At 38.3% G+C, this 26130-nt stretch overlaps 1 protein-coding gene across 1 annotated transcript in view; it reads right to left on the bottom strand.

Moving 5' to 3' along the window:
- The window catches only part of RNF13 (ring finger protein 13), a 151979-nt gene that overhangs the window by 39670 nt on the left and 86179 nt on the right, over positions 1-26130 (bottom strand). Inside the window, exons 6-7 of the mRNA XM_004472886.4 lie at positions 22119-22209; positions 3653-3758 (exon numbers count right to left, since the gene is read on the bottom strand). Of these exons, the coding sequence (XP_004472943.1) occupies positions 3653-3758; positions 22119-22209 (197 nt within the window). The remainder of the gene's footprint in view (positions 1-3652; positions 3759-22118; positions 22210-26130) is intronic.

The raw sequence follows: 26130 nt of genomic DNA, 5'->3' as shown, positions 1-26130 counted from the left end.
TTCCTGGGGGTGGCTTCTCTTTCTGTTGTGAGCTTACTTCCCTGGGTTCCAGGCTTAAGGCTTCAGCATATAACTCCAACATCAAAAACCCTCAACTCTATCTTTTGCCATGTGTTTTATCTGTGAGCCCCCACCCACCAAGGGGTGGGGACTCAGGGCCCTAATGATGTGGCCTAATCAAAGCCCTAATCATAACTTAATCACGCCCAGGTACAGACCAGATTACAAACATAATCCATTATCTATTTCTGGAATTCATAACCATATCAATCTGCTATATCCATACTTCAAAATTACGGTAGTTGTCAGACCCAATGCTGGTTGAGTATCACCAAACTATTTGCTGCTGTATTCTGAGAAGGGGTCCATGGAAGAAAAAGGGTTAAGAACCCCTGCACTAAATACTCCCCTGACTGATGATTTGATCCAGCCCGTGGTGGCACTGCCTGCCAGCCAGCTGTTCACTTTTATGCTGAATCACCATCTTTGTCTAAACATCAAAGGACACTTGCGAAATTTATTAGAACATTTTCTCATGGCGACTTTGAGAAATTAACTTTAAATGCACATATAACTCAAACACATTCATCTTGTAAATACATACTGAAAACTTCACAGAAAGGACTTAAGGCCCCATATCCATGACCCCTTGTCAAAGATTCTCCCCCAGAATAACCACTCTTACCAGTTTATGTCCTTCTAGAACAGGGGTTCTTAACAAGGGGTCCATGCACTTGAAATGAAATTCAAAAAAACATTATTCTTGTGGGAACGTGTTGGTGTAGATGTGATATATTTATTAAATAATACACAGTATAGTGTGGACTTAAGTAAGGGTCTGTGGTTTTCACCTGATTGGCAAAGGGGTCTGTGGAACAAAAAAAGATTAAGAGCCCCTGATCTAGCCCGAGATGATGTAATGAGAAGGCCATTTCAACTCTGATATTCTTTTGAAAAAACCTATTACTTAGTCAAACCATGAGAGAAAAAATCAGATGGAAAGACATTCCAGAGAATATCTAGCCAATACTCTTCAAGACTGCAAAGTCATGAAAAATTCAGAGAGACTAAGAAACTGTCACTGAACAGAGGAAACTGGAAAGACATGACAACTAAGGGCAATGTGCTACCCTGGATTGAATCTTGAGAGAAAAAGAGTGAAATCCAAACAAAGTCTGGAGTTTAGTTATTAGTAATATCCATTTCTTAGTTCTGAAAACTGTAACATAGTAATATAAGACATTAACAATGGAGTATACTGGATGACAGAACTACCTTCTTTGCAACTTTCTGATAAATCTAACTTTAAGAATTTAAAGTCTACTTTTATTAATATATACCCAGGGGACCTGAATCTCTGGACTGACTATGTGATAGCCAGGCCCTGAGCCTCAACAGACTTCAGCTCCTACACTCTGGTTTATTGGACTTACCCCACTCAGCTAACATGGAGTTGAAGAAGGTCAACCACCACACCATGGAACCAAGAGTGCCTACAACTGAAAGCAGGAGGATTGCATCCAGCATCCATGTGGAATCTAAGCCCCCTCTTGATATAGATGTGGAGTGGACACAACCATTCCAAGGTCCACAGGATGGAGGAATACAGTATGGATTATACTGGACTTATTGATAATCTATTCATGAACTATTGTGATTAGTAATCGAAGAAAATGTGGCATTGGTGTGGAGAAAGTGGCCACGGTGGCTGCTGGGGGTAGGAAATGGGAGGAAGAGATGAGATGTGGAGGCGTTTTCGGGACTTGGAGTTGTCCTGGGTGATGCTGCAGGGACAGTTACCAGACACTGTATGTCCTCCCATGGCCCACTTGGTGGAACGTGGGAGAGTGTGGGCTATGAAGTGGACCACTGACCATGAGGTGCAGTGGTGCTCAGAGATGTATTCACCAAATGCAATGAATGTCTCATGATGATGGAGGAGATTGTTATGGGAGGAGGAGTGGGGTAAGGGGGTAGGGGGTATATGGGGACCTCATATTTTTTTAATGTAATATTTAAAAAATAAAGACCAAAAAAAATTTTTAAAAAAAATCATTGGGAGGGCCTGGGCACATTAGTGAGTCAATTAGGCTGAGAGCTATGCTTCATCCTCCAATATATTTTGTCAGTAATAAAAAAGATATTTTAATTAAAAAAAAAAAAGTCTATTTTTAAAAATCAATAATATTCCTATAACCTAGTAATAGCCATTTAGAAAATATAATTCCAAAAAACTCCTTTCAAAACAGCAACAAAATCCATACATATAAAATAAATCTAACAAAAAGACAGGCAAAATCTTTATAGAAAAAAAATTATTAAATTGAAGGATATGAAAAACCTAACTAAATGAGAAAAAAAAAATATCACCATGGAAAGACTGAACAATTTAAAAATGTCGTTCAATCATTAAATTTAAATTGACTGCAATAATAAATCCATTACATGTTAACAAATATTTTTCATGAATAATAAAAAATTTAGTGAAGATCAGCGGGACTGTTTTAAATCTTTGCAAATCTCTTTTAATATCTCTCTTAACAGAATATATGTGGGAAGCTATTATACAAGATGTCCAACATAAAAAAATTGAGAGGAGGAGATGTGGCTCAAGCATTTGGGCATCTGCCCCTCACATGGGAGGTCCAGGTTTCTGTTCCTGGTGCCTCCTAAAAGGAGACAAGCAGACAGAGAGAACACACAACAAACAGACACAAAAAGCAGACAGCAATAGCAAACAGCAAGAGGTGAGGGTGTGGGGTAAATAAATAAATAAATCTTAAAAAAAAAAAAGACAATGCAGATACAGATAGGAGAAACCACGTGTATTCTACTAAGAGAGTCTACTGAGAGACTGAGAGTGAAAAAGGCAAATAATGTCTTAGAATTATTGTGAAGGTAGTTTTGACCTCACAGACCACCTCAGGGTCTTTGGCAACCACTGTTTTGGAGTAACAATATATCTTCCCCCTTAACTTTAGGCCCTCATAATATTCTTTTTTCACACTGGAATATGAAAATTTTCAAACATACAGAAGAGTTGAAAGAATTGACAAAAAAAATCCATATATCCACCACCTAGATTCTACAATTATTTTACTATACTTTTTGTAATCACATATCACTCTATCCCTTTATTCATCAATGCATCATTTCCTCTTTCCTTTTTTTTTTAACAATACATTTCAAATTAAGTTGCAAACATCAGTACTCTTTCCCCAAAATACTTTGACATGCATAACATTATTTAGAGTTTAGTATTTGTTTACAATTTTTTTTCTTTTGAGGCAAAATTTAACATATAATCACATGCATAAAATTTAAACAATTTGGTGAGTTCAGACATATATATTAACCTGTGCACCCCAATCTCTAGCAATATACTTAACATATTCTCTCTCCCCAGAAATCTCATATACTTCCCAGTAAATCCTCACCCCTCCCCAAACCCTGACAGGCAACTTCTGTTATGACTTTTTCCCATTCAGATTAGCATTGCCTTTTCCAAAACTTGATAGAAATGGACTCATAATAACATATTCTTTTGTGTAACAATTCCTTCAATCAGAACAATATATTTTTTGAGATTCATCCACAGTTTGCTATAAAACTGGTAGTATTTTGAAAATATCATTAAAATTAATTTACCTACCATGAAAATGACTATCAAGATGAGACAGATGCCCACAATGATAAGGAAGGGGATGAGGTAGTATTCCAGAGGAAGACTAAATTCTGGAACTAAAATAATGTGGCCCCTGGAAGATGAAAAAAATAATTAAGAAATATTAAAGTTGTCAAATCATGCTGTCAATTAAAAACAAGTAAAAAATACTAAAGAAAAAAAGACATTTACACATTACAATTCAATCTAGTACACACATTTCTTTTTCATATATGACTTTCAATAATTTAAGGAATTTTTCCATCTTTAAGTCTATATATACATATTTGCCAAAATAACTTGCCTATATAATGAAAAGATCTTTGATTGGTTAAAGGAAGTAAGTCAAACGAACTTACTGTGTCCATCTTGGAGTGATATAATTTAGTGAGTTTAGAAACTTGGGCAAAACCTCTATTTTATATACAAAGTCTGTAAAACAAGCGTAAGTTTATAGTTAACCAAGATTGCAACCTATAAGGCTCCAAGGTGCCATTTCTCCACAGAATCTTTGAACAACTAGAAGAACTGGCATAGCCACTTTCCTCAAAACTCCGGAAAAGAGTTAAAGTATTGTAGTAAGTAGGTAAGTACTGAATCAAGAAAGAGAGGTTTAAAAATAGGAGTATTGAGAGGGGGTCTAGGCTGGATGAAACTATCTTGCTTGCAGATACAGACACTCTCTGTTCCTTGGGATGGGCGTTGTTCATCATCATGTCCTTATTAGTTGTTCTGGATGAGTCCAATGAACTGGATAGAAGGTGCTGCAACTTTGCTGAGATTCAGGACTCATATGGCACATGAACAGACCAAAGATTTTAAGTCTAGGACATGTATTAACAAGGATAGTGCTAATTATAGGTTCAAATAAAAGGGGCAGAAGAGCCACGCATAGGGAAACAATAAATGGAAACTGTAAATGAGTCTGTTACACCGGGGAACATAAATTCCAGAGTACAGCCCACTGACAGGGTGCCAAATTCCTGAGCTTGTCTTCCCTGCTTATAGTGTGTGGATGTCTCTAGAGTCATCCACTGTTTGAGGCACTGTTTATGGTGACAGTCAAGGAGGATCCTGCTGAGACATGCATAAGCATATAACTCCTGGAATGACCTCCCAACTCACTTTGAAATCTCTTAGCCATAAAAACTCATTTGTAGTTAATATTTCCCCCTTTTGGTCAAGGTCTTTTTCCAGATGCATTGCTAGATGGTACTTGGTAATAATCCCTCAGTGCCAGGGAGGCTCATCCCCAGTAGTCATGTCCCATGTTGGGGGCAAGCATTTACATGTTGAGTTTGGCTTAGAGGGAGTCTACATTTTAGCAACAAGGAGGCTTTCAGGAGGTAACTCTTAGGGAATACATAATACTAGGCTGTTTCAATTTCACAAGAAAAAGGTTCATAAGTACAATCATCAATATCAAGATCCTGGCATAATGGTCTGTCTTCCTTCACTAGGCACTGCCCTTGTACTCAGGGGATTCTTGCTGTTCTTTTAGAGAATGTAGTAGGATTTCCCAGGATGGGAATTCAATATTCTTTCAGTTGGTACGTGGTTCTCCACCTACCGAGACTATGCCCCATGAACACTTGAACATATTCATATTCCTTAGAAGCATGCCTCAGGGGCACCCCCACACATACACACATCCCCCCATCACTGACACCCCGCTCCAGTGATCCTCCCCTGCCACAATTGTGACCCTTCTGTGATCCAAAACCTCTCCAAAAAGGAAGCTAACAAAATAACCAAATAAAATTAATAAGAAAATGAAATAAGTTTTTAAAATAACAAAATACAAACCTTTTAAAAATTGAAATAATATAAAAATTGTTTAGACATTGTGTCTTTCATCACTGTAAGATCTGTTGTCTTGTATGTACAGGGACAATTTCTTCCACATATTTCCCCAGTGTCTTATTTTTTCCATTTTATCTTCAAAGAAGCTTTAGGTTACAGAAAAGTCATAAAGAAAATATAGGGGACTCCCATATACCCCACATCCTCCCCCTTTTCCACAATCCCCTATTAATAACATTTTACATGCAGATAGTACATTTGTTACAATTACTGTACAAATATTGAAGCATTACTGGAATGGGCATCGCCATCCCCAAATCCTCAAGATTGGGGAATGAACAATGGACTAAAGTAGACTTATTATTATTCTATTATAGACTTATTATTATTCTGGCAATGGAGGAACTTTTATCATTGTTATAAAGAAATATCTTTATCTTGGAGTAAATTTAACCAAGAATATAAAAAGACAAACACAGGAAACTATAAAACATGGCTAAAATAAATAAAAGAAGTACTAAATAAATGGAAGAATATTCCACGTTCATGGACTGGAAGACTATCTTTACGATATCAATTCTATCCAAACCAATTTATAGATTCAATGCAATTGCAATCAGAATTCTAAAAGCCTTCTTTGCAGAAATAGAAAAGCCAAGCATAAAATTAATATGGAAGGGTAAAGGATCCCAAATAGCCAAAACCATCTTCAAAATAAATGAAATTTATTTTCATTTATTATTCCTCATTTTAAAATGTACCACACAAAGCTACAGTAATCAAAATGGCAAGGCACTGGCACATGGACAGAGATATATATCAATGTAATAGAATTGAAAGTTCACAAATAACCTTCATATATATAACCAATTGATTTATTGACAAGGGTGTCAAGCCCATTCAATGTGGAAAGAAAATAGTCACTTTAACAAATGTGCTGGAAAAACCAGATATTCATATGAAGGAATATGAAGATGGACCCCTACCTCACACCATATACAAAAAATAACTCAAAATGGATTAAAGACCTAAATATATGAACCAAACATATAAAACTTCTAGAAGAAAACAGGGAAGCATCTTTAGGACCTTGTGTTGGGCAATGCATTCTTAGACTTCATTGTGTAAGTAAAAAAGACAATCTACAGAATCGGAGAAAATAATTGGAAACTACAATCCAATAAGGGTTTAATATACAGAATATATATTTTTTTAATCCTACAACTCAGACATACAATCCAATTTAAAAATGGGGAAAAGACTTTAGTAGACATTTCTCAAAAGTAGATATACAAATGGCTAAATAGCAGATGGAAAGATGCACATCATTAGCTGTTAGGGAAATGCAAATCAAAACCATGAGATACCATTTCACACCCATTAAAATGGCTACTGTTTAAAAAAATAAAATAAAACAAAAACAGAAAATAACCAGTGTTGGATAGGGTGTTGAGAAATAGGAGCACCTGTTCACTGGTGATGGGAATGTGAAATGGTAAAGCAACTGTGGAAAACAGTTTGGCAGTTTCTCAGAAAGTAAGTATAGAATTACCATATGAACCAGCAATCCCACTTACAGATATATTCCCAAAAGAATTGGCAACATAGACTCAAAAAGATATTTGCATACCAATGTTCACAGCAGCATTACTCACAATTGCCAAAAGATGGAAGCAACCCAAGTGCCCATTTACATACGAATGGCTAAACAAAATGTGGTTTATATCTATAATGGAATATTATTGAGCTATAAAAAGGAATGAAGTGCTGATATATTCTGCAACATAGACTAACCATGAAGACATCACGTTGAATAAAATAAGCCACACAAAAGAACCAATACTGTATGATCTTACTGATATGAATCAGAAGAAGCAAATTCATAGGTCAGAAACTAGAATACAGCTTACCAGGGTCCGGTAGTAAGGAATGAAGAGTTAATGCTTAATTGTGGTATAGAGTTTCTGTTTGGGAAGATGGGAAAGTTTTGGTAATGGATGGTGGTGACTGTAGCACAAAAATTGAATGTAATTAATACCTTATATATTTGAATGTGATTAAAAGGAGACATTTTAGGTTGTGTTGCTGGAGAAGTCGATGGCCATTCCCCGCCCCTGCCCTGTTCTACTGTGTGCAGATTTCAATATGTTTCCCTTCTACCGCCTGGGGAGTAGTTAGGTTTAATGGAATGGCCTGATGGAACCTTAAACCCAAACCAGGAATGAGCAAGCTCTAGTTGCTTATCAGACAGTTTGAGGGCCTCCCAGGGTTGTATAAATGCCCCAAACTCGGGCAGCAAAGGTTTGTTTCTCCACTCTGAGGCTACGTGGAGTGTACAAAGCTGCCACCCACCAACCCTGACTAACCCTGACCGGTGGGTCTCCCTGGTAGAGTGGACATAATGGGATCTCTTCCACTGCTCTTTTGGACTCCTTGTGTTGTGCAAGTAATAAGGCAGTCATTTGCTGAAAATCCTTGTCCCTGAGCTTGTGTTTCCACAATGCACCATAGCAATTCTCTCAATATATATGTAAGTTACTAGAATAAAAATTTAAAAGAGGGAAACAGACTTGGCCCAGTGCTTAGGGCGTCCGTCTACCACATGGGAGGTCCGGGGTTCAAACCCTGGGCCTCCTTGTCCCGTGTGGGGCTGGCCCATGCGCAGTGCTGATGCGTGCAAGGAGTGCCGTGCCACGCAGGGGTGTCCCCCGCCTAGGGGTGTCCCCCGCGTAGGGGTGTCCCCCACGTAGGGGTGTCCCCCGCGTAGGGGAGCCCCACGCGCAAGGAGTGCGCCCCGTAAGGAGAGCCGCCCAGCACGAAAGAAAGTGCAGCCTGCCCAGGAATGGCGCCGCCCACACTTTCTGTGCCGCTGACGACAACAGAAGCGGACAAAGAAGCAAGATGCAGCAAACAGACACAGAGAACAGACAACCAGGGGAGGGGGGGAATTAAATAAATAAAAAAATCTTTAAAAAAAAAAATTTAAAAGAAAAACCAAACCAGAGGACTTTACAACACAGTGAACTCTAATGTAAACTATGGACTACAGTTAATAGTATACTTATAATATTGTTTCATCAATTGTAACAAGTAAACCACAGTATTGCAATGTGTTCATAGCTGAGAAAACTGTGCTAAGGAGGTACATAAGGGAGCTCTGTAATTTCTGCATGATTGTTTTGTAAACCTCCAATGTTAATAAAAATTAAAAACAAAAACAAAAACAAAAAATGGTACTTCTTTGGATAACATGTCAACAAGAATCCCCATCCCAACCAAAATATTGTTCATAAGTTCCTCCTATGGAAAAACTCCCTATTCCCTATCTGCTTTGCATGTACTTGTTCCTTTGCAAGAACAGTGGCCACAACACTTTTATTCTACATTTGTCTGTAAAATGCAAAATAAAAAACTGGTAAAAAAAAAAAATCACAATAGTTGTGACTTCCTCACTATTCCCCATCTCTACTGCTTGGCTGGAAAAACTACAGGAATGTGTATTGGGAGGGGGACGGAGGAGTGCTACATGTCTTATTTCTTTTTGTAGTTGACCCTTTATTAGTTCTGTGATATTATATTACAAAAAATTTACTGTGATCAGAGTAAACTCAGGATTTGAGTTGCACAAGGAAATGTTTCTTGGTAGCAAAACCATGCATTAGAATATCTCCTAGGGAAGGACCTATATGATGTTCATTAATATGACTGATCTCTACATTGAGTCCTCTGTGCTACCAGACTAGCCACACCAACAACACTATACTGTTACCCCAGGAGAAAATTGGGTGATTATGAGCCAGTGAAGCTACGAACTTCATAACACAAGGGTTAAAAATGCAAAATAATAATTCTCAGCATACAGGGAAATAAAAATTGGGTGACCCCTTCCCATACACATAGAGGTGTTTAAGATACCATAGTACTGAAGAAAAATAACATGAAAGCAAATTATTTCTATTCAAAAGCTATGTTTCAAGTCTTCATGCGATTATTTATTATCCTCACATGCAAGGCCCCATCAAGTTTTACCAAAACCAAAAATAAACGGAAATGGTATCAAGAATTCCCCTCAATAATGTAAATGAATATTTTCTCAAGACTGCTAGAATTGCTAGAATAAAAGTAACTTGTAGTTCAATCATGTTCCAACACAACAGAGGATGACAAAGGATTCAGGTGCATTTTTGTAGCTTTCCATAAAATGCTGAAGTAAAGAAACTGATAAATTTATAAGCGTAAAAGGAAAAAATAGGCATCAGTAGGCCTAAGCTGTTCTCTCTGATACCATCTTTTTCCAGCATGAGGCCAGCTCTGTAAAGAATGGCCCTGGTTCAAATCCTCTGAAACCACCACATCCAGGGCTGAGAGCCAGTAACAGTGGTACCATTTTTAAGTGTAAGAACCTTCCCATAAGATGTCGATCCCTTGCAACCTCCCCACCACCTCCCCACAAACCTTCTATAAAGGAACATTATCAGATTACTGCATATTCTAAATTTAAAACATTGTAGCTTCTCAGCAGTAACGAAAGTTATACCTCTTTTTTCCTCCTTTTTATGACTTCCTAAGGAACCCTTTACCTGGATGACAGAAATAAATACTCTCCTATAAGACAAGCCCCAGGGCTGCTCGTAAATAGTGCTGCTAGACAAGAAGAGAGCTAAAAGAACAGAGCAGGAAGGCCCAGTGAACCTTAAATTGAAAGACTTTACTGGAAATTCCCTGTGTGTTCATAACTGTAAGAATGGAATCAACTCTAGAATTTTCCAGTACAGCATTATGTTAGGATTCATAGGCCCTGGTTCTAAATTTTATATATCTACATGCCTAAGAATGCCTGCCTGTCACATCTCAAAACAATTCTAGGATATTGTGAGGATACAGTGTAAAGATTTCAAAGGGTCCATAATTCACAAAAGATTTTAAGAATCTTGAATCAAAAGCTCAATGCACATTCAGATACCACTTCCTGTTAACCAAATTGCTAATGATGGAGATGACAACACTCATGACACAGTGGAGGACTACAACAGAATGCCAGTCCTCTGGTTCACTTTTATTTCCTGTGTCTGCCCCAGGTCTCCCACAGCTGAGACTACTGACTCATCCCTGTCTAGTCTCAGATCAATCTGTATTTGAAGAAAGAGGTATTTTAATAGATTAAGTCTCTTATCACACTGCCTCCATGTTTACTCCTATGTACAGTCCCTATGAACTCTGAGGGTATGATCTGACCACTGAAGCAGAGTCCTAAGCAACCCAGGAAATACCGTCTTGCTTTGTTGTCTGTTTTTTCCTATATCCAACCCCACCACCTTGGATCAAAGGACTAAAGCCAAACTTCTGAATCTCAATAGATACATCGTGACAAACCAGAGTCTGTTTTCCTATAAACTAACTTTCCAGGATAGGACTTATGATTAGCCCAACTCTTGGATATCCTTACTATTTCAGCTGACTACCTCCCTAAGTTTGTCCCTCTTAACAAAGTTTATAGCCGCCTTACCAAACCTCTAACATCTCCTAGCAGACAGGCCTACTGCATAGCCTTGTCCCCATTTGTAGTACACCCTGTTTTGCTACCAGTTCACTGCTGTCTTGTTGAGGAATCCTGAGATAGTTCAATGACAGTTTAGTTTTACCAGCATTTACTGAATACTTACCATGATTCAATCACTGGGAATGAAATATGAAAACAGAGTCCCTAACCATAGGAAGCTTATCATCTAATAGGAGAGAAAAGATGGGCATCTTAGAGTTAAAGGAGCCTCAAGAATACTTTGTTCTAACTCCTCATTTTCAAAAGAGAAAACAGGTTCATGAAGATGAAATGACCTGCTAAAAGGCAGACCATAGCAATCTCTCCAGTGTACCTCACTACTCACTATAATCAAAAACAATCCTTTTCTTTGCCCACAACTGTCAAAAACTGTATGCCATCCAATAATTTATATTTCCTCCAAAAAAAATTACAGAAATGATTTTGAGGTAAATTTTAAAAAGAGCAGAATGGACAAAGGACTCCAATCAAACCACTACAGAAACTTCCCTTATACATAAAATATGCTAATTTAACCAATAAGTTGTCTTATCAGATTGGCCATATATATTGGTGGAATGACTAGGAGAAAACATTGGCTTTCCTAAAATGTTGGCAGAAATATGAATTGGTTCATCTTTTTTGGAAGACAGTTTAAGAAAAGTATTTACTGAGACTTAAAACCTTTTATCCTTAAGCAATTCTCTTCCTGGTGTTTTTCCTAAAGAAACATTTATACCAATTGCACCTTATGTATGCTCAGTGGTATTTATCATAGTGCTCTTTGTAGTAAACAAAATACAAATACATTATAGAAAAAAATAGGTTAGGAGTTATGTATGGCAGGAAAAGGATTCTCTATCCTTGAGATTGAGAGGTGACTACAAAGGGGTAGGATTTTTTTGTTCCCTCCCCCCCTTTTTTTTGAGTAATGAAAATGCTCTAATATTGACTGAAGTAAAAAATGCACAACTTTGTGATATACCAAATGCCACAGACTGTGTATTTCAGATGGATTGTATGGTTTTATGAATATGCTTCAAAAAATTCATTTAAAAGATGAGAGAGATGGTATCACTAATGAGCATTAAATAAAATCATGCATGTAAACACACTTAGCAAAGTACCTGGTCCAGAGAGAAGGACTTGGCCCAGTGGTTAGGGCGTCCGTCTACCACATGGGAGGTCCGCGGTTCAAACCCCGGGCCTCCTTGACCCGTGTGGAGCTGGCCCATGCGCTGTGCTGATGCGCGCAAGGAGTGCCGTGCCACACAGGGGTGTCCCCGCGTAGGGGAGCCCCACGCGCATGGAGTGTGCCCGTAAGGAAAGCCGCCCAGCGCGAAAGAAAGTGCAGCCTGTCCAGGAACGGCACCACCCACACTTCCCGTGCTGCTGACGACAACAGAAGCGGACAAAGAAACAAGACGCAGCAAATAGACACAGAGAACAGACAACTGGGGAATGGGGGGGTATTAAATAAATTTTTTTAAAAAGTACCTGGTCCAGCAAGTGCTCAAAAAAATGTGGCAGACGGAAGATGATGGACTAGAAAGACATGCGATTCTCTTCTCTCCCAGAAAAATAGCTAGGGCACAGGTAGAAACAGCCTGGAGGAAGATCTTATAAGTTTTGGTACACAAGGGGAAGGCTGGACACTGCCCAGAATAGAGTGGGCAAAGAAGAAGGATCATGTCAGCAAAACTGTGAGTTAAAAACCCCAGGTGCAGGGGGAAGCAGATGTGGCTCAACTGACTGGGCTCCCATCTACCATATGGCAGGCCTTGAGTTCGCTTTCCAGGGCCTCGTGAAGGTGAGCTGGCCCACACCTGCAGGGAGCTGACAGCCCGCGCCTGTGGAGAGCCGGCGCAGCAAGATGACGCAACAAAGGGAGACAAGCAGACACAGAAGAACGCACAGCAAATGGACACAGAGATCAGAAAGCAAGCAAGCAGCAAAGGGGGGGATAAAGAAATAATAAAATAAATCTTTAAAAAAAAAAAAACCCAGGTGCAGAGAAGTGGCTGTAGCTCAATCAGCTGGGCTCCTGTCTACCATATGGGAGGCCCTGGGTTCGCGTCTCAGAGTCTCCTTGTGAAGGCAGGCTCACCTGCACATTGCAGAGAGCTGCCTGGCCCGCAGACACCACAGAGCACCGTCTGGCCCACAAGCACTGTGGAGAGCTGACTCAGCAAGGTGACACAACAAAAAAAGGAGATAAGCAAAAAAATACAGAAGAGCACGCAGCCAATGGACACAGAGAACAGACAACAAGTAAGCCACAAGAAGGAAGGGAAAATAAAAAACACAGACACAGAAGAACGCACAGCAAATGGACACAAAGAGCAGACAGCATGCAAAAAAAGCCATGGCGTGGAGGGGGAAGGGAGGATATATAAAAAAAAAAACAAACAAAATAACCCAGGTGCATCTGTTGGCATCCCCTTCCACCCTATGGACACTTTTGAGTTCTCAGGACTTCAGGTCCAGTGTTGCGGACAAAGGCGATCAGGGATACACTTCCCCAGGAAAGGGACACAGCCTGAGGTTGACTCAGCTTTTGACCCACACCTTAGGAGCTGGCAAGGGACGAAATAGATCCGACCCTCTCAGGCTCCCTCTCTACTGACCAGGACTGGCTGTTGAGGACGCAGAGGAGAGTGGAACTACTTCCTACCAGGAAAAATAGAGAGCTGCCAGCAAAGGTTGAACTGTCTCTGAGAAATTATGAAATGAAAAGTAAATAAGAGGTGCTATTTCTGGCTTTTACAGGCTCCCTCTCCAAGGCCCTTGGAAGCTGGTTTGCATCTTATTACTGAGACCAGGACAGAAATTGAGCAACTAATAGAAACAATCCTAAAGACCCAGACAGGTTGAACCAAGAATCAAAGAACAGCAGTAACACATAGCCTCCCACCACTAAATCCCGACAAAAGAAAGAAATTGAACATCTGAATAATCTCACCATCCTAATAAGATGAATATATAGCAAAAAATGATAAGCCATAATAAGAAAATGGAAGACATGACCCAAGAAAAGGAATATATCAAAGCCCCAGAAGAGACACAGGATTTAAGACAACTAATCAACAACATGCATACAAATTTCCAAAATTAAATTAGTGAATTTAAAGACAATATGGCTAAAGAGATAAACGACATCAATAAGACATTGAGTAATGGATGTGGCTCAAGTGGTTGAGTCCCTGCTTCCTACATGGGAAGGTCCTGGGTTCAGTTCCCAGAGCAACTTAAAAACAAAACAAAACAAGCAAGCAAACGAATGAAAAAACAACTCAGGGCTGCCAATGTGGTTCAGTGGTTGAGCATCGACTTCCCACATAAAAAGTCCCAGACTCAATCCCCAGCCCCAGTACCTCGAAAAATAAATAAGACACTGAGAAAGCACAAAGAAGAATTGGAAAACCTGAATAGAAAAGTAAGAAAGCTCTTGAGAATGAAAGACATGATAGGTGTGATCAAAAACACATTAGAGGGGGAAGCAGATGTGGCTCAGGTGATAGAGCTTCCACCTACCATATGGAGGACCCAGGGGTTCGATCCACTGGGCCTCCTGGTAAAAAAGAAAGAGAAAGCATGCCTACATGGCAAGCCAGTACCTATGCAATGAACCAAGTGCCCATGCAAGGGGAGCGGGAGGGAGAGAAAGAAGGGAGAAAATAAATAAATAAAACCTTAAAAAACACACACACACACATTAGGGGGATTGTGGGAAGATGGCGACAAACTAACAGAGCTGAATGCTCTCACAAAAACAACAGAGAAAGAGTCAAAAGCTGCCCAAGGGACCTGCTTTGGGGGTCAGCAGACCAGGTGAGTGCTACACAACTCCCAGGAGGGTGAGGAACACAGAGACAAAGAAGCAAAGAAGACAAACGTGAACTAGCAAGCCCCTATGGCAGCTGGGAAGGGCATCCCTAGCCCACCCTCAAGATACTAAGCCTGGGTAAAACACCTGGTTCACTTCTGCTGTCTGAGAGGGAGACAGATATCTTCCTCCCTATCAATTTTTTTAAGGAAAAAGGGAAGGAAGTTCGAGGAGCTTTTCTTCAGTGCATTTGGGCAGCAGACTCTGCTATGAATCTCCAATCTAGAAATTCAACACAGGAACACAGGAAAGCCAAGACTGACACATCTCTGTGGAAAGATGTGCTGACAAGCGCCATCTGCTAACCGGTCTGGGAACTGAATGAACAAAAACTGTTCATACTCTCTCTGTATCCAACCCCTGGGAGAAAATCTGCGCCCCACAAGTGAGTCTTTGAAAGTGAGCTTTTGAAACTTTAAAGTGGGCAATTTTAAAGATTGAGAATAAGCTGAACCAAATATCAAAGAAGAGCTGGGGAGGGGGCGGGGGGAATAGGCAAGAGAGAGATATTAGACATCAGAGAAAATACACCAATATATTCAGATGCCCCAGACATCTGCAAATAATCACAAGCTATACTAGGAAACAGGAAGATATGGCCCAGCTAAAAGACAAACCAAATATCCTGAAGAGATACAAGGTTTAATACAATTAATCAGTGATAATCATATAACTCTCCTAAATGAATTCAAACAATTTAAAGAAAATAAGACTAAAGAAATAAAGGCTATTAAGAAGATACCGAGAGCACATAAAGAACAATTTGAAAGCCGGCAAAGAAAAGTAACAGATTTTATGGGAATGGAAGACAAGATGGATAAGACTAAAACTACATTAGAGGCACATAAGAGCAGATCTGAATTGCTTGAAGACAGAATTAGTGATTTTGAAGCTAGAACATCTAAACTGGAAAAGACAGGAGAACAAAAAGAGAAAAGAATGAAAAAATGGAACAGGGTCTCAGCTAATTGAATCACAACAGAAAATGCACAAACATTATTGGCATCCCAGAAGAAAAGAATGAACAAGGGGCAGAAAGAATATTTAAGGAAATAATTACTGAGAACTTCCCAACCCTATGAAGGAAATATCAATATTCAAAAAGGATAATGCACTCCAAAAAGACCTACCCCAGAACACCTAATATTCAGAATGACAAATATCAGAGCTAAAGAGAGGATTCTGTAAGCTGCAAGAGAAACACAAAACATCACAAGAGAAACTCAATAAGATTAAGTGCCAAACTCTCATCAGAAACCAGAGGCAAGAAGAAAGTGGTAGGATGTTTTTAAGGTACTGAAACAGAAAAACTGCCAGCCAAGAATTCTGTATCTGGCAAAGCTGTCCTTCAAAAATAAGGGTGAGTTCAAGTCTTCACAGACAAAAATTGATAGAATATGTGTAGCACTTTGTTTTACTTAAGAATTCCAAAAAACAGATATTGGATTATGTTTGTAAACTGTTCTGTACCTGGGCTTGATTAAATTATCATTAGGGATTTGATCGGCCCATGTCAGTAGGGTGTTGAGTCCCCACCCACCCACCAAGGGGTGGGGACTCACAGATAAAAGGCATGGCAAAGGACAGAGTTGGAGATTTTGATGTTGGAGTTTTGATTTGGAGTTTGATGCTGGAGTCTTGAGATGGAGCCCCTGGAAGCAAGCACACAGAGGAAAGAGAAGCAAGCCCCAGGAAGAGATGACCTGAGCCAGGAAAAGAACACAGAGGAATAGAGATGGCTCCTTAGACATGGCAGAAACCCGAGAGAGAAACAGAGCTGTTCACCGAGAGTCTACAGCTGATCCTGTGGAGAAACAGAGGACCTGAGCCCAGAAAGAAGCTAGACCTGAGAAAAGAGAAAACTCAGGAAGCCTGAACCCTGGCAGATGTTGGCAGCCATCTTGCTCCAACACATGGAAATAGACTTTGGTGAGGGAAGTAACCTATGTTTTATGGCCTGGTCTCTGTAAGCTCCTACCCCAAATAAATATCCTTTAAAAAACCAACAGGCTTCTGGTATTTTGTATCAGCACCCCTTTGGCTAACTAACACAATACATTACCAAAAGACCATATTTGCAAGAGATACTAAAAGGGATGCTGCAGCGTGCAATGAAAAAATCGGGGTGAGAGATTTGGAGAGAGTTTAGAAATGAAGATTATTAGGAAGGGTAAACTAAAGGACAAGATGACAGACAACAGAACAACATGACAACAGAGAGCAAAGGACAAAATGGATGAAGCAATTCAAAGTTTTCAAGTAATACTTCACATATATCCAATGAACTCTGAAATATGGAAAGAAGACTTTTATTGGGCAAGATCACTCCAGGAGAAGCAGAAAGTGGCACAGGATTAAAAAGAGTGAAGCATCAGCAGAAGTAACAGATTTCTCACCAAAGTCAATTCCTGACTATGACTTTGAAAGTGATGAGATTGTTGCTGTTTGTGTAGCTATTGCTGAGAAACAGAAGGCAGTTTCAACAAATAAAACAATGGCTATTGTGTCTGCTTCTCAGACGGTAGAGACTGTAACTGAAAAGGAAGATGGTGTTTCAACACCAGGTGGCTCTGTTTTTATCAAAGTCCGATGAAGAAAACTGTATAGCATGAATTATTTGAATCTGTCTTTTTTGCTTATCATTTAAAGTTTTAGACATAGGGACATTTATTCTGAAGAAACAGGGCAAAACTCCTATTTGTAAGATAAGCTTTTCAGATGAAGGTTATAAATCTAAATGGTAGCATTGTATAGTGTTTGGACTATACTTTGATAAGTTATGGTTTATACTTAAGATTAGAATTCTGTGCAAAATGTTTTTGATGTATAAATTTAAATTAATCCAAATATATAAATGGATACATTTTAGAGACAAATCTTGAGAAGCAAATTCTTAAGTAGTAAATAACTTGGTCAGTGTTAGTAAAATGCTGAGTAATTGACCTTTGTTTCATGAGAAAGGAAAGAAGTGATTGCTTTCTCTCCTAGAAATATATTGCTGTTACTATTCACCCTGTTTTCCTTGCTTCTGTAGAGTAAATCTGTCACAAGGCTTAAATGTTTTTATTATAATATTTATTTTGATTCAAAGTTGTGGTTCTGTTATATGTGGAAACTTTGAATGTTCAGTCAAAAATGCATGCAAATGTGAACATTCTGAAGTTTCTCTTAATTCTGATTTCTGCTTAAGATTTAAAGAAGTTATTAAAAATGGCAGTTGCCTCTGTTAATATTTGTTAGATGTGTTAAGTACAGATAAATGTCACAATGATGGTTTTATTTTTTAGATTATTATTGTAGGTCGGTTAGTCCTTACCACAAGTAAGGCATTTTTAAAATGTGCATTTTATTAATGAGTGGCTTTTACAGATAAATCAAATCATACTGCTACATTTAAAATAAATAGGGGATGATGTGGGAAAGGGAGAGGGGTACATGGAAGTCCCTCATACTTTCAATGTAGCTTTTCTGTAATATAAAACCTCTTTTAAAATAAAGTTTATTATTTTGGGGAAAAAAATAAGGAAGTTCTGTTGGTAAATGTGACAGTATGAAGCTTTTCGTGGATCCCAGGAAAGATCACGTTCTTGAAGCTAATCCATTCCTGCAACTAGGACCCTTTGACTGGACTGGATTCAGTTGGGGAGGGTCTTTCATTGAATTACTTCAGTGAGGTATGACCTAGGATGGTTCTTGGTCCACTTTCTGGAGTCCTTTATGAACAGAGGACTGAAAGCAGAGACACACAGAGAAAAAGCCATAGAAATGGAAAGAAGGAACATAGGAGCTCCGAGAGGAACCCAGGAGAGAGGAGGCCACAAATAAAGCAGCCAGAAATAAAGCTATGAGATTCAGAAGAGAAGCAGAGGCCTCCATGTGTCTTGCCAGGTGGAAGGAATCCTGGATTGCTTGTAGCCAACCTTTGGTGAACCTGCATATCTGAGGATGCCTTGATTTGGATATTTTCACAGTCTCAGAATTATAAGCTTTTAAGCTAATAAATAGATTTTGAAAGCAAAAAATAAAAACCCAAAAAATACATTAGAGGCATACAACAGCAGATTTGAAATAAGAGAAGAAAGCATAAGTGATACTGAAGACAGAACTGCTGAAATTAAAGAGAGGAAAGAATGGAAAAAATTGAGCAGAGACTCAGGAATTTGAATGACAACACAAAACAGAACAACATGTGAGTCATGGGAGTTCCAGAAAAAGAGAAGGAAAAAGAGACAAAAAATATTTGAGGAAATAATAGCTGAAAATTTCCCAACTCTCATAAAAGAAATGAACTTACATGTCCAAGATGTGCAGCATACCCCAATCAGGATAAATCTGAACAGACCTACCTCAAGACACGTATTACTCAGAATGTCAAACATCGAAGATAAAGAGAAAATTCTGAGAGTAGCAAAGAAGCAAACCATCACATACAAGGGATAGATACCCAGTAAGACGTAGTGTGAATTTCTCATCAGAAACCATGGAGGTGAGAAGACACTGGTATGATAAAATTAGGATACTGAAAGAGAAAAACTACCAGCCGAGAATTCTCTAGCCAGCAATACTGTCCTTGAAATATGAAGGTGAGTTTAAAAGATTCACAAAGAAACAGAAACTAAGAGAGTTCATAAAAAAGAATCCACCTTTGTGGGAAATATTAAAGGAAGCCATACAAACTGAAAGACAAAGACTGGAGAGAGTGGCTTGGAGGAGAGTATAGAAGAAAGAATAGCAGAAAGGATAAATGAAAGAGTAAAATGACAGATGAAAATAAGATATGACACATGAAAACCAAGGAATAAAATGGTAGAAGTAAAGAATGCATTTATAGTAATATCACTGAACGTGAATGGATTAAACTCCGCAATCAAAAGATATAGAGCCATAAGTATGCTGCCTACAAGATTCACCTTAGACCCAGGTATACAAACTAGCTGAAAGTAAAAGGTTATAAAAGATACTGCACGTAAATAGTCACCAAAAAAAAAGAGCAGGGATAGCTATACTAATATTGGACAAAACAGACTTTAAATGCAAAAAAGTTAGGAGATCCAGAAGGCTATTATATATTAATAAAAGGGACAATCCACCAGAGAGAAATAAAGTCTTAAATGTCTATGTACCTACCAGGGTGCCCCAAAATACATGAGGCAAATTTTGGCAAAACTGAAAAGAAAAACAAACACTTCTACAGTAATAGTTGGAGACTTCAACACACCAAGCAAATCATTAGAAAAACTAGACAGAAGATCAACAAGGAAACAAAACTTGAACAACATTATAAATAAGCTAGACCTAACAGACATATACAGAACACTGCACCCAAACGCAGTGGGTTACATGTTCTTCTCAAATGCTCTTGGATCTTTCTCCAGGAGAGATCAAATGTTAAGTCAAAATGCAGCTCTCAATAAATATAAAAGATTGAAATTATACAAAGCACCTTTTCCGATCATAATGGAATGAAACTAGAAATCAATAAAAGACAAAGAGGTAAATTTGCAAATGGCTGAACGACACCCTCCTAAATAATGAGTGGATGAAGTAAGAAATTGTAAGTGAAATTAGTAAATATATTAGGACAAATGAAAATGAGAACACAATGTATCAAAAACTTATGGGATAGAGTGAAGGCAAGCGTGAGAGGGAAATTTATAGCCCTAAACACCTATACTAAAAAAGAAAGGTAAAATCAAAGATCTAACTGAACAACCAGGGAAACTAGAACAAGAAACAGCAAACCATTCCCCGAACAAGCAGAAGGAAGGAAATAATAAAGCTCAGAATAGAAATAAATGAAATTGAGAACAAAAAACCAATAGAGAAAATCAACAAAAGCAAAATCGGATTCTTTGAGAAGATCAATAAAACTGACAAACCCTTAGCTAGACTAACAACAACAAAAAAAGAGAAGATGCAAATAAATAAAATTAGAAATTAAACAGGTGAAGTTAAAACTGACTCTTCAGAAATAAAAAGGATCATAAGAGGATATTATGAGAAGCTGTATGCCAACAAACTTGACAACCTAGAGGGAATGGACAAATTCCTAGAAATGCACAAACAACCTATACCGATGCTAAAAAAAAAACAAAAAAAAAAACAAGTGCTTAACAGACCAATCACATTTAAAGAGACTTAATCAGGGAAGTGGACTTGGCCCAATGGATAGGGTGTCCGCCTACCACATGGGAGGTCCGCAGTTCAAACTCCTGGCCTCCTTGACCCGTGTGGAGCTGGCCCATGCGCAGTGCTGATGCACACAAGGAGTGTCGTACCATGCAGGGGTGTCCCCCGCATAGGGGAGACCCTCGTGCAAGGAGTGCACCCCGTAAGGAGAGCCGCCCAGCGCAAAACAAAGTGCAGCCTGCCCAAGAATGGTGCCATACACACTGGAGAGCTGACGCAGAAAGATGACGCAACAAAAAGAAACACAGATTCCCGGTGCCGCTGATTAGGATAGAAGCAGTCACAGAAGAACACACAGCGAATGGACACAGAGAGCAGACAACGGGGGGGGGGGGGGAGGAAGGGGAGAGAAATACATAAAAAATAAATCTTAGAAAAAAAAAAAACTGTATGGGAAAATGCCATTTTGATTAATATTGCTGTTATTGTTCTTCTTAGTCAAAAGTCTGTCCTATCCAGTATGTTTTGGGGAGCTATTTCATAGAAGCTTTGAAGTATTAATTGCACTATTTTCAATATTAGATGAAATAACTGTGCCTTGAGATAGTTTTAGTCTTAGTGTTATCCCGAAATGACATTTAGTGGGGGAAGCTTCCATATAGCAATTTTTATTCCAAACCAAACTTGAAAACTAACTTTTTGTCTTGTAAAAGTGAATCACTTTGTACATTTGTGTAATAAAATAATTTATTTTTGATAAAATCAGATATTACTTAATAGAAAATGCCATATAACTGTGAATTGCCTTGTTTCAAAATACTAATTTTTTATCACATTGTAAAACTGAAAATTTTATCTTTTTAACAAAATGGGTGCCTTGATCTCCCTAGCATGAATATATTTTTGATAGAAAGTCATTCACAGAAGAAACAGCACAATACAGTAAGTCTCAAAATCATAACCACTTAAAGGGAGATCATTTAGCACAATAAACAGAGTTCATTCTTAACATTACCCTGATTACAACTAATATTTATAATTCTACACTAATAAAAATAATTTTAGGCTACATGATTCTTAAAATATCTATTACTTACCCTTTTTCATATATGAATTCATCTTTCAGGGAATTAGCTGATGATTCACCAATAAAGACAGATGGAATGTCAATTTTCTTTAAAACATCAACTGTATAAAACATAATAATAAAATTATTCTGAAAAGCATATACTTAATGTATAATCAACATAAGTTTCCTCATAATGGCAACAGATGCAACTGGAAACAACTACACATCAACTTTAATTGTCTACTGGTTGATTTTCTAGATTATATGTTATCATCAAAGTGGTTGAGAAACATTTTAACATTTGCAATAACAAAAGCTAGCATTTTTTGCATATATATATATATATATATATATATATATATATACATATATACGATCTCACTTAATTCTCTCAGTAGTCCTATAAGATTATGACATGAATTTTATTTTTAAAGTTTTCATTTCATTGTTCTATAGGCATAATAACAAACTGTTAGAGAAGGAAGAAGAGAAATTATGTTTTCTTCCTACATATAACTCAATTTGTAAAGGAAAAAATGAACTTTCTAAAAACATCCTCATTCCCAGGAGAGAAGTAAACCATGAGAGAATTTAAGAAAAGACCACTTTTCAATAGTATGAAAAATAACACCACACATACCCAGCTTTCCTGAGTAAAGGGCTGACAGGAATTGATATGGGCCTAGGATAGGGAAATAGGGTAACTATCTATTTCCTCCTAAGTCTGGAGTTTATAATAAAAGCTTTATTTTGATTGCTATGTTAAGAAATTTGCCTTTTATAACCCATATTTAAAAACCCACAATCAATCCATAACTTCTTTAAAAACAAAAAAAAACCCACAATCAAATGCTAATGAAGAAATAATTTTATAAAATTACTCATTACATGGGAATAGAAATAAAAACAATCCTCTTAATGTTCCTTAATGTTACTAGACAAAAGTTACCTTACTGTTAGTTGTGAGTTAATTTAACAGATTTGACTTAGAGAAAATGTGTTTATTTTTCAAATAACTTTGTTCTACATTTTAAAAAACAATATAAATTCATTATGTATTTTTAAGTGGGGGGGAGAGGGGACACAAGCAAAAAAGAAGAAAACAGAACATAGCCATAATCCTTTCTGCCCAAAGACAAGAGTTGTTGTGTGTTTTTTTAAATAAACAGTTCTATAAGTTTTGATAAAGTTATGTATCCACTGTCCAATCAGAATATAGAACGTTCCACGACCATCCCAAATTCCCCTTTATAGTGAACCTCACCCCCAAACCTCAGCAACCAGTGATTTGTTTTTCTATCCTTATAAAGACAAGTTTTAAAATCTTGTTATTCTTGACAGATTTTTTTCCTCCCAATTGTTTTTTTCAAATATAAACATTCATCCTCATACACAAAGTTTCTCTCTCTCTCTCTCTCTCTCTGTCACAGACATACTCCATGAAAGCCCCATGTAGGCAAGAACCAAAATGTTTAGTCAAGAAATATTTATTTGTATTTTTAATATAAATAGGATCAATAAAAAGTTCATTCCTGTATCAATGGGATCACATAACAGGAAAAAGGGTAAACTCTTTTCCCAGTCATTAATACACCTGAGATATCCTGCCATATCAATAAACACTGATTCACCTCATTGTTTTAATAGCTGCAGGAGTACTGCTATATGATTATACATATTTTAAAGAGATTTTAAAGAGATTTTCTATCCTGCTAAGAGATTTTTCTCTATCATATATCAGCTTAATATCCATTTTATTTGATACTTAAAACTTGGAATTGTAAGTCCTCAGTAAGATGTTTTATTATTTTCTAAAGATATTCTGATACTTTTGACTTGTAACTGTTGACTCAAAATTATTGGAAGTAATATAACTTCTTTGGGCTATAACATTTAAAGAGATATAAAAAGCATCTCACTTTAGTCTGATGCTTGAAAGGAAAGGGAAAAAATGCTGCATATAAATATGATTAGCCATCTTGAAGACTTTGCAACATTATTTTTCTGTGTATGAAAAAAACACTAAATCTTAATTCACTCTGTGAAGTAGGCACAAACAGAATTACAATATCATAGATAATTTATAATTTAAATCATCAGCCCCAACCTCTCCAGATTCATATATCTATTTGCCTGTTCAGTATCTTCATTTAGTTACCTAATAGATGTTTCTAACTTAATGTTTCTCAAAAAGAACTCTTCTCTTCCTCGTCAATCAGCTCTGCACCTTGGTCTTTCCCATCTCCATAAACAACATCATCATCCACCTCGTTGCTGTGGCTAAGTATTTTGGAGTCATCCTTGACTACACCCTTTCCTTGGTCCCTATGTCAAATCCTGCCAATTTCAAACTAAGTTTATAATCCAACATTTCCCGTGACAATCACTGATAAAAGTCCAACCCACCATTACCTCTCGCCTGGCTACTGCAGCAACTTTCTAACTGGTTTCTCTGTTGGCACTCTTGCCTGTCTTTCACCTTCGCCTTCAGTCTATTCAAAGAACAGTGACTGTGATCCTTCCAAACTATTTTAGATTACCTGCTCAAAACCTACTTAAAATAAGTTCATGATCTGGCCCGTGACTCCCCCTCTAAACTCATCTCCTGACACTAGCTCCCTACCTCACTCCACTCCAGCCATTGGATTTCTGCCATGCACTGAGAACACCAAGCTTGCTATATCTTAAGGCCTTTGCACTTATACCCTCTGCTTGGAGCATACCTCCTCCAGAAACCTGCATGGCTCAGCCCCTCACTTTAATCTAAGCTCAAATGTCATTGTCTCAGAGAAGACTTCTCTGACCACCTTATCTAAAAGAGACACCCAGCTCTCATCCCTGTCACTCAGCCAGACATTTTTCTTCACGGCACTTAACACTACATGGTATTATAGCACATCTATATGATTATGTGTTCATTTCCTTTCTCCTACCCTAGAATGTGATAACAACAACAGTAATAATACGAAACAAGCGTTGAATGATGTAAGAGTGAGGCAATTTTCTAGATGTTGTAAATGTCTTAATTCATTTAATTTTCACAACAATCCAACACTGCAATAAAGCACTATTATCATCCCTATTTTATAGATAAGAAAATTGAGGCTCCAGGATGTTAGGTAAGGTGTCCAAGGCCACACAGATAGAAAGTAGTAGAGCTGGGATTCAAACCTTAGCAGGCATTCTTAACTACCGCAGCACTCTACCACCTCAATGCAAGGCTTGAAGGCGATCTTTGACTACATTATTCCTGGCTGTACTTACAGTGCCTGAAACAGTGCTTGATACAGAGCAGGCAGTCAAAAAATATTCACTGAAGGAATGAAGCAAGGAAAAAAGAAGAAATAAACAGAGAAATACTGGTAACTTGCCTTGGTTATACAATTAGGAATTTGCACAGCCTGGACTCAAACCTGAGGCTTCTGACTTCCTATCTAGGCTCTTCCCACTCTGCCATAGCATGGGTTTTCTTTTCTTTTTTTTTTTAAAGATTTATTTATTTCTCTCCCCTCCCTCCACCCCCCCTCCCTGGTTGTCTGTTCTCTGTGTCTATTTGCTGTGTTGTCTTCTTTGTCCGCTTCTGTTGTTGTCAGCGGCACGGGAATCTGTGTTTCTTTTTGTTGCATCATCTTGTTGTGTCAGCTCTCCGTGTGTGCGGCGCCATTCCCGGGCAGGCTGCACTTCCTTTTGCGCTGGGCAGCTCTCCTTACAGGGCACACTCACTGCGCGTGGGGCTCCCCTATGCGGGGGACACCACTGTGTGGCATGGCACTCCTTGCGCGCATCAGCACTGCGCATGGGCCAGCTCCACACAGCTCAAAGACGACTGGGGTTTGAACCGCGGACCTCCCGTGTGGTAGACGGAAGCCCTAACCACTGAGCCAAGTCCGCTTCCTAGCATAGGTTTTCTAATACACCTTCTCTTATATAATCTTCACAACCCTGTCACATCAAATGAACATTAAGGAGCTGAGATGGCTCAGGTGACTGAGCACCTCTCTTCCACATAGAAGGTCCCAGGTTCAGTTCCTGGTGCCTCC

This window comes from Dasypus novemcinctus, chromosome 4, assembly GCF_030445035.2.
Source record: "Dasypus novemcinctus isolate mDasNov1 chromosome 4, mDasNov1.1.hap2, whole genome shotgun sequence".
Lineage (NCBI taxonomy): Eukaryota > Metazoa > Chordata > Mammalia > Cingulata > Dasypodidae > Dasypus > Dasypus novemcinctus.
Note: the sequence above shows the minus strand (reverse complement) of the source record. Positions and strands in the feature narration are given on the sequence as shown.